We start from the raw sequence: 9,645 nt of genomic DNA on the forward strand, positions 1-9,645 counted from the left end.
GGAGTATGGACAAAGATGGACCAAGACTGCATGAGGAACACACGTACTCTGACATGACGGATATGACTACAGCGGAGATACTCCTGATGATTCTAGTGCTGCGGAAAACGGGGCGGCCTTGACTCTCATTGTACCCAAGCTTGCTTCAGGAGGCAGGCTTTGAATTTCATACCCAATTGGCCGATTCGGCATCTTCATTTCTCTTTTGCTTGGTGAAGGAACACAAATATATTGCGATAAATGTTTTCGAATCTCTAAACTCATCTCTTCTGGCATTTAGACAACCGTCCTTTTGTCGCATCTTACCGTTGCACGGTACTTTTGATACAGCTCTCGTTCCACTTCAACACTCCTCTGTAAAAGAGACAATCTCCAGACTCTCGCTCACAACTCGTCAAGTCAGTCATCATCCCAAAGATGCCAGCTGCTGCTAGGTCTCACATCAAGCACCGACCTCATCTTCTTCCGCGGCCCCGCAACTTCCCGGCCGTTACTCAGAAAGAACTCCTCCGTCTCACAGCCAGGAATCTGTCTCACCATTCCCAGCCCAGCAAGATCGGTTTTCGTACACTTCATCCTCAAGTGCCGGAAATACTTGCGGTAAAACATCCTCTGCATTACCAGATTCTCAGCAACGTTCTTGGGCAGGTACTCTCCAAGCTGCGTCCGCAAAGCCTCCAGCGCCGTGCGCTGGTTAATCGCATCGGGAGGCTCGTAGTCGTTACTAAGAAGCAGCCGCGGAACGTCGCGGTAGAATGCGTTCTTGGCCGGGATGCCGCTGGTAAGATAGCCCTCGTGAATCATCCACACCGGGAACCGGGCCGCCGCGCGATCGTCCATCAGCTGGATCGCTTCCGTGTAGGACTCCAAATTCGCCAAGCTCTCTGCGAGCGGCGCGCATCCAGGTACGGGCGTTAGGTCCCACGTCTCGGGTCCGCCCCTGTCGCGGGTGCCGAAATGGCGGATCCCTACGCCGAGCGGGTCGAATGCGAGGCAGTCGCTCAGGAAGATGTCAAGGGGAATCTCGCTGCTCCAGGGGAACGTGAATATGACGGTGTCGAAATCCGGGTTGATGATGACGGGCCAGGCGATCTTGTTGGTCGGGTGCATCGGTAGCTGAACGCGGTAGAATGCGCGTGTCTCGGCGCGGCATTCCCTGTTCACCCACATCAGGGCCGGGAGAGTGTTGTCTGCGCTCCAGGCGATGTTGGAGGCAAGATTTCCGAGCGCGTTTGGTGCGAAATGGATCTTTTTCAAGTCGTTCATGCATCGGATTTCTACGATGCGCGGGCGTTCGAGATAGAACCGCAGGATCTTGGACCGAAGCTCTGGTGGTAGGCGGGCGAAGGGGTGGAATGCAGTGAGCGGACCAGGGGTCTCGGCAGCGCAGCAGGGGGCCACTTGCTGCTGCTGCTGGGAGACGGGAAGCTCAAAGGAAATCTGCGATGGTGCAGCTGTCGACGGTGGAGGATGTGTGATTGTCCAAGGACCATACGGGACCCCGGACCGGAACTGGAACCGATCCTCGGGCTTGACCGGCGTCGGAGGCCGGTGGAGTTCGACATGGCGGCGCTGTCCGCAAGTGGGACACGGCGCGGAGGATGACGGGAAGTTTCCGATGGAAGCACCGACGCTCACGCTGAGAGAAGTGGACGAGGATGACGATGAGCTCGAGGGGACGGTGGTGGTCTGAGCGGTGGTTGATGTTGCGGGCGAGTGTGAGGCGGAGGTGGCAACGGTCGACGAGAGGCCGGAGTCCGTTACGGCGTCTGACTCGCTTGGGTGCGCAAGCGTTTCTGAATGCCGTAGCGTGCGACTCTGGCTGCTGCGAACATGTTGGCTGTGGTTGTGGGTGTGGTTGCGTGTCGCGGTCTGGGTGCCTCTCTCAACGCTGTGGTCTGTCTCTCCTCCGGTTGATGGTGGTGGTGGTACTGCCGATGTTGTTGCTGCTGCTGCTCGCGGCGAGTCCTTGCGAGCCCGGATACGAACAGACAGACCTTTGAGCCAGATCTTTTTCCACTTCTTGAGCTGCTTCTGCTGGTCCTGGTCCTGGTCCTTGGTCCGGGACTGGGATGTGACTCCGTTCAAGTTGCTGTTTGCGTCGGGCGCCATGGCGGGGTTAGTCGGGCGAGGAGCCCTCGTCCCGGTTGAAGCGTCCTCCCGTCGGTGTCCCTTCGTATCCCCGATCTGCCAAAAATGACCCTCCTTTGATGCTGCGAGAAAGGCGATAAAGCGTATTAGCTTCACCGGCGATGAAGTGAGATTCTGCCCTTCAGTGAGTCGTCGGGAACCCTGGCGTTGAGTGCAAAGGTCGCGACTTATGCGCCGTGCTGCCGGCTGCTGCTGTGAGGCTGGACGAGAGAAGTGGGGTTGCTCTGGGTAAGTCGAGGGGGAAGAAGAGCTAGAAAGTGAGAGCCGGGTAGTAAGAGGATGATGGGGAGGAGACGCGGTAGTAGTGCGGGTGGGAGACGCGGGGGAGGAGGACATGTTGGTCAAGTTAAGGTTCATTCATGGGCCACGGCCGCGTCTGGAAAGGTCAATGTTCAGTCAGGTCGTAAGGTGGTGTCGGTGTGTAGCCGATGTAGTGGTCAATGTTCGTCTTCGGAACAGTTCGCTCGCATGCTCTCAGGCACAGAACATGTTCATCGGCTACAGCATTCAACAGCTTCGGTGCTCACGGCTCACAGGAACAGGCTGGGCGGCCAGGTACGAAGAGTCAGGCTGACGGGAATGTGACAGAAGAACTGGGCAGGATTCCAAGAAGGAAGACGAGCACAGCAAGGAATTGGCTTTGCGACATGCAGGCATGACCGTCCGAGTTGCGGTGCACTCACTGCAGTCCCGGTTCGTTCTGTGGTCTATTCCCACATTGTGGTTCCTTGGCCTGACGGTGGTTTGGTTTGGTTGCAGACCGTGACCAGCTGAGGGGAAAGGACGGGGAACGCACACTGAGACAAGCTTTCGTTGGAAACGGAGAAGGGGGATGTTTGGGACTGCAACCAACCGGAGGCGCATTGTCAGCTCTTCCCAGCCTCCCCTCAGCTTAATCGATCATTGATGACAATCTCCAAGTCTTGATCCTTCAACTGCCACTCCATCTGTCAAGCCTTGTTAGCACACTCTTGTCAAACGAAGCCCTTTCCGTAGCGTCCTGCATCTGCCGCAGACTGCTGCTTCTATTGGATCTCCTTGGGCTTCTCCGGAGGAATCGAGAGAGTACGGACCATCTGTGCCCGATCTCATCCTTGGAACGCCGTTGCAGCGCCCGCCTGGACCTCCCACGTGCTGAAACGTGCAAAAGGGGCGGATGCGACGTTTGGCGGGAAGAATGACGCCGACGCCTAAATCTCTCTGCCGTGATACTTTGCGATGTTGTTGAGGATTATATCTATACTGGTAGTTATCCGTACATAAAATGGATAAATGGCTAGTATGCGTACTTACGCTTCAAGCACAAGGCGATACACACAGATTGTGAGCGGCATCTTACCTGCAAGATACTGATTTGACATACAATGCCGTGATATGGACTGGCAACATTCAGTCCAATCCCGTCAAAGGAAGGGAGTGTTTGATCTTCTTGCCTTTTTCTTGCCGAATCGAGCCCCGAGCGACCGAACACTCGGGCCCGGGTGGATCCCGGATGATGCACCCGGAAGTGGGCCCGGGCTACCGGAGTAGACCACCCAGGGGGCCTGAGCCTCTTCATCGGAGGACGAGCGACTTGCACACGCACCCAAAAGAAGGGTTCATCAAACATAACATTTCACGAGCATGACAACGAGAAATCCTTTTCAAAAGCAAGTATAGCCCGCCCTTAAAAGGGGGTTTGAGCAACCCTGTAGTCTTTAAAACCCTAGTACAGTACCCATTTCTGCCCATCCATAGCAGTAACCCAGAAACTGTAACTCTAGCTTTTCATCGACCTTGGTGGACGATGGTTTCCAACTATCCAGTTACCTATCCAGGCCGAAAGCATTTTCTCAGGGTCGAAGTAAACTATCCCCCATAACCTATCTCCAGCGAGACAAGGGGGTCAAATGTTCTCAACCACCATTGAAATCCCGAGCATCGAAGGCAAAGTCACGGAAGAGGGCAAGATGTTGTATGTGGCGAAACACACGCTTTATTATCTATATCGTCAAATCGTTTGTCAAAGGTCCATCCATAGCCGAGCAGAGAGATCCGAAGATGCTCCCAAAAACCGCTAGGCCACTATCGAAGAAAACCACTACTCCTACCACAAACCACCAGCTGATAACCATTAACAGACCCATAGTAGAGTCAAGAGAAGAGAATATCCATCCATGCTCAGACGAGTCCCTTACAGAAGGACAGCGGCAGCAAGAACGCTGAAGGCAAGAGCGCCGAAGCTGGCAGCGAACTTGCTGGTGCCGGCCGTGACGACGGGGGGCTTGGCAGTCGCAGTGCCGGTGGGGCTGCCGCCAGCAGGAGGGGCGGCAGAGTTAGCCGGGGGAACACCAGCCGGGGGAGCTCCAGCAGGAGGAGCACCGGCAGGAGGAGCACCGGCAGGAGGAGCACCGGCGGGAGGGGCACCGGCGGGAGGGGCACCAGCGGGAGGGGCACCAGCGGGAGGGGCACCAGCGGGAGGGGCACCAGCGGGAGGAGTGCCAGCAGGGGGAGCACCGGCAGGAGGGGCTCCAGCGGGAGGGGTGCCAGCGGGAGGAGCTCCAGCGGGAGGGGTGCCGGCGGGGGGAGCACCAGCCGGGGGAGAACCAGCGGGGGGAGCGCCGGTAGGGGGAGCGCCGGCGGGCATGGTGTTGGTGGCCGGGACGAAGGGAGTCTTGGTGACGGGAGGCTGGGGGATGACAACGGTGCTGCAGGTGGTGCCGTCGCAAGCAACAGTGGTGACGGGAGGAACGGGGATGACAACCTTGCAAGAGTCGCCAGAGCAGGGAGGCTGGGGAACAGGGCAGGAGCCGTTGCAGCCCTTGACCTCGATGTACTTGTCGTTCTTGTACTCATACTTCTTGTTGGCATCGGCGTACGGGCAGGACTCGAAGACGCAGGAGTCGTCCTTGCAGACGTACTTCTTGTTGCACTCATCACCGGAGCAGGTCTCGACCTTGCAGACGTTGCCGTAGCAGACAATCTTCTCGGAGTCGAAGTCGGAGCCCTTGACGACGTAGTCGCACTTTCCGGAGACACACTTGATCTTGCGGCCGCAGTCGTATCCGGAGCAGACCTCAGGGTGCCAGGTGCCATCGGTCCAGACGAGACGGCGCTGGCAGTCGGCACCGTAGCAGGGGTAGTCGTATCCGCAGTAGTCGCCGTAGGACACAATCTTCTTGTAGCAGTCATCACCGTAGCAAGGAACGCCGAAGCACTTGCCGTTGGAGCACGGGTTGGGAGCAGGCTTGTAGCAGAAGGGACCCTGGCAGTCCTGGCACAGAGGGCAGTAGGTGGTGGTGACGGTGGTGACGCCAGTGGAAGCAGTGCCGTCAACGGTGACAGTGGTCGCAGAGGTGAAAGTGGTGGTGACGGTGGCAGTGGTGGTGGCATCGATACCACCATCAATACGGACGTAGATGGTCAACAAGATCTCGGCAGAGATGAGCTGGCGCTTGAGGGTACCGCCAACGTTGCGGCCACCACAACGCTGGCCAGAGTTGCCCGGGCAGGAGATGGAGCACTTGTCCTCAGAGACGCGGGTAGCAGTGGCATCGCTGACGATGTCACCGCAGAAGCAGTCGGAGCCGAAGAGACCGGCGTAGCGCTTGCCGGCAGGGCAGGAAGCGACGCAAAGGTCAAGAGTCATGGAAGCGGCAGACAGGACGAGCTCGAAGGTAGGGAAACCGGCGGTGGAGCCGAAGCAGCCAAGCAGAGAGAAGTTGCCAACGCTGCCGGGGTTGGGGATGACGGTGGCCGACGGGGTCGCAGACGACGAGGTTGAGGAGGTGTCGGTTCCAGTGGTGGTGGGAGAGGTGTCAATCGTGGTCGTCAAAGACCCTTCAGTGGTGATGGGAGGCTCATCGGAGCTGAAGGTGGTGTCAATGGTCGTGACCTCATCGGAAGTCGTGATGGGGACCTCAGTCGTCACAGTGGTGCTCAGACCGGTGGAAGTGGTCAAGCTGCTGATTGTCGTCTGGCCAGTTGAGGTGGTCTGAAGAGTGCTCAACGAGGTGGAACCAGAGATGGTTGTGGAGAAGGAGGAGCTAACCACGACAGAGGAAGACGAGGTGCGCGTGGATGAGGTCGTGGTGGTGTTCTGGAACGGAGCGGTGCTCTGTCCCAGGGCGACCTTGCCCAGGAGGAAGACGAGAGCCGTGCGACGCATGACTAAACGAGTGACGAAAGCAAGTAAAAGAATGACTAGACCTCGGGTCGTAAACGAGTGAAACGAGGTAAAGAGAGAGAGGAAGAGAGGACCTAAGGATGCGGAGTGTAATGATGATGAGGGTGAGGAGGGAAAGGAAAGTTGGACAGAAGCCGGAGAATCTTCTCTTTCTTATACCTTCTGGAAACTCCCTCTCTTTCCCTCATGTCAGGCAAAGATCCATCGAAACGATGTCTCTGGCGTCTCTGGCAGCTCTGCCCATGCCTCTCTCCCTTGCCGTGAGCATTGTCTCCTGAGTGACAAGATGAGTTTGCATGCCTGAGACCAGTACAGAGTTTCCTACAGCAAGCGCCACTAAGCCAGGTCTCCGTGTCTCGTTTTTCCATTCTTCCGCTATCGTGTCTCGTTCCTCGTCGTTCGTGTTAAGTTTAGTCAGGAGGTTAGGAATGGATCACCTCGGTCAAGAACTCATCAGTTGGCAATGTCTCACCTTCTCCGCAATCCAACGAGGGAGACCGCCTCAACAAGGGACCAATCAATAGGCCCGACGAAGGAAGGAAAAAAACAAACCCCAACGTCGCTAAATCTCAATAAGCGTGCATTCCCGTCCGCTAAGCTTGGAAATTGGGTCTTGTCTGTGGCGTTCCGCCCGGCGCCCTCCCGAGCTTGTCGTTGACGACAATGAGCATTTTCGGTATCCCTGGGCCAGATCTTACACCTGGAATTCGCCAAATTGCCCATATCCATTCTCGGTTCCGGACGCCCGACCTCCTTTCGTCGCCCCCCCCGGCGTCTCCAGTCATCTCCCGAAAACCGATATAGCCCTGTCTATCACTATGCGGCTCTCGATCTTCCGATCCTTTGGATCCAACCGCCGGTCAGCGAGTCATACATTGGAGTTTGATGGTCTCGGCCTGTTGAGTGTATCAAGTGGAGACGGAACCCGCAGCGGCAAAATGCACGACATCATCCCTCGCAGACGCATTCTTTCTTATTCTCTGCGCTAAATGGGGACAGCGAGGGAACATGACGGCATTAGTTCTCCCCAAACAGACTTAAACTTACGAGATGAGTGAAGTCTTTTGTTGTCCTTGCATAATTGAGCTATTCTAGAGGTTGATTGCCCTCGTGACTACCCCACACTCTTTCACTCGTTGGGCCAACCTCAGATTCCGAATGCAGGCCAATGAATGCACAGATTATTATGAGTATCGCAAGTGACATATTCGAAATTCCAGGAAAGCCAAGTTCCTTCGTATTCATTGTAAGTCTCCAGTGTTTGCACAGGATTGTGGATGCCTTTACATCAACATTGTCAGCATCTCAACGGATTCGATGCAAGGCATTGGCCGAGAATATCTTCCGGCCTTGCATCGTGCAGTTGGAGTATGCTTGAGCGACCCCTTTTTAATCAAGGGGAAGCATTGCGGCTTCATGATTTGATCGCCACAAAATATCAGTGAGGTGTGAAATCTTGGTGATCCACGTCCAGACCTTGTGGTGCATGCCCTTAACGTTTGGCACTTCCACACTCGGCCAGGATAACAGTAATACCCACTCAAAACATGACTCCTGTCAGAGCTACAAGTTGAGAAATTCGATTCTACGAAGGCTGGGTGGTTGAATAGTGGGTTCGTCGCATAAGATCACGATCCTGATAGTTGTATTTCTCTTGACTCTTGGTCCTCATGTTGTTTTCCCCGGCTTACTTCGTTCTATGCAGCGTCTATCTTGAGCTGCCACCAACTTTATGGGAATTTGATGTTGGAAATAAAACTCATGCGGGAGAATGGGATTGAGTTTGTCTTATCATCAAGGTATGGGAAGGGTTTCACGAATAATACTCGGAGGAGTAGATTTAAAGAGGAAATAGTGAGTTAGTGAAAGCCCGAGCACTGAGTCTAATGGCTGCCAGTTTTCTCCCGGGATCGTTCGTCAGGAACCGGCTGAAATCAATCTCTGTGAAGATTATCGGTCCAGAGAATGCCTGTCTCTCGATTGGAGTATCTAAATCCGTTCATGACTTGCGTATAATGGGGTCTGGGAGGCTCTGATTTCTCGCACGTAGGTATGCATATATTGGCAGTGAAGTAAAGAAAGCTGCGCTGTATCAATCAGAGACTTCGAGAATGCCAAAAATATTTGACTTTTCGTCGAGCGTTGGTAGCATGATTTCATTTGAGAATTTCGCTCGTGTGTATTATTGATAAGAAAACGGGAATAGTGACAGAATTCGGAATTGTACCGTTGCGCCATATACAAAAGAGAGATCCCTCTACTGCATTTAGGTAGTTGTGGGTACATATAGTTTCCGTCAAATAGCTTGTTTTAAGGTAGGTGATGATGTTGCTGACAATTTAGCAGGATTACCTGTGACTATATATACACTAATGTGAATTCAGGCGTAGCATTTGGACTCATTGACGAGACTATGATTATGAAGCTGTCGCAGCGCCATACGTGGCGCTGCCGGTTACTGCCGTACGATACCGCTTTCCACAAGCCGATTACCCGTCTTGTATGGTATATACATATGGCCCTCATACGGATCTTCCACTTAGAGGAATCAAGCCACTTTCTACTATACATGTCTTCCACTTGCTACCTCGCTTTGTGATAGAAGCCTTCGGCTAGAGTTCAACTCTAAATCCAATTTTGCGTGACAGAACATAGAAGGAATGATTTCTACCTTATCCTGCATCAGAATAAAGATTGAGCCTCATATGTTGGGATCCGAGAAGCAATAATTTCAATCTTGAAGAGACTACACATATACAATGAAGTTACTGCGTTTTAAAACAAAGAAAAACCTCTTATTTTATTTTTCTAGATGCAGTTTGTTGAATAGCACTTAATTAAGCTTCATATGGTTCAACGCGTCAAGTGGAAGGGAAACATAACTTATTTGCAAGTTTTATCCTTATGTGTTATCTGAAGAATACGAAATCACCACTGGAGTTGACTTGCGTGAAGTAAAAGTTTTCGCGATCGACTTCTACGGCGTGTTATATAAACAACATCACGCAGAATCTGAGTATCTTCGTAATGTTGCAGATGGCAACATATAGTGAGTGGAAGACCGTTTATACTGGCATATTCTTGGCAAACTTAGTCATGCTTGTGTAAGACCATATTGTTTCATAGGCATAGTGTGACAATCGTTGTAACGAGTGTACTGGGATGGGCCTGACACCTCCCTTGCTTCTAGCCGACGCCACCACCTCATACATGGGAATGCCTGAAGGATCACCGCGATTCAAGGGATACTCTTAGTACTTGAACATAAATATCCGCTCTCTTCTCCCTGACCAACCTGCCCAAGTGCATGGTCGTCGCCTTCGTTCTCA

The 9,645-nt window shown here is 53.6% G+C and overlaps 2 protein-coding genes across 2 annotated transcripts; both read right to left on the reverse strand.

Annotated features, from left to right (window-relative positions):
• Positions 1-164: 164 nt before the first annotated feature.
• BDP81DRAFT_426159 (uncharacterized protein) lies at positions 165-2,893 on the reverse strand (the record flags this gene model as incomplete). The annotated part of the gene is made up of 1 exon (XM_060590271.1): positions 165-2,893. A coding segment is annotated over exon 1 (2,105 nt), but the record flags the coding sequence as incomplete, so codon positions are not given.
• Positions 2,894-4,050: 1,157 nt separating this feature from the next.
• Positions 4,051-6,757, reverse strand: BDP81DRAFT_426161 (uncharacterized protein). The gene has a single exon (XM_060590272.1). It carries the CDS (start codon positions 6,296-6,298, stop codon positions 4,325-4,327), a length of 1,974 nt encoding a protein of 657 aa, XP_060446527.1. The 5' UTR covers positions 6,299-6,757; the 3' UTR covers positions 4,051-4,324.
• Between the last annotated feature and the right edge of the window lie 2,888 nt (positions 6,758-9,645).

This window comes from Colletotrichum phormii (genome assembly GCF_030913505.1).
Source record: "Colletotrichum phormii strain CBS 102054 chromosome Unknown BDP81scaffold_8, whole genome shotgun sequence".
NCBI lineage: Eukaryota > Fungi > Ascomycota > Sordariomycetes > Glomerellales > Glomerellaceae > Colletotrichum > Colletotrichum phormii.

Bases quoted from the DNA above. Each gene is read 5' to 3' on its own strand.
- BDP81DRAFT_426161 (XM_060590272.1), bottom strand. From the start codon at position 6,298: ATGCGTCGCACGGCTCTCGTCTTCCTCCTGGGCAAGGTCGCCCTGGGA.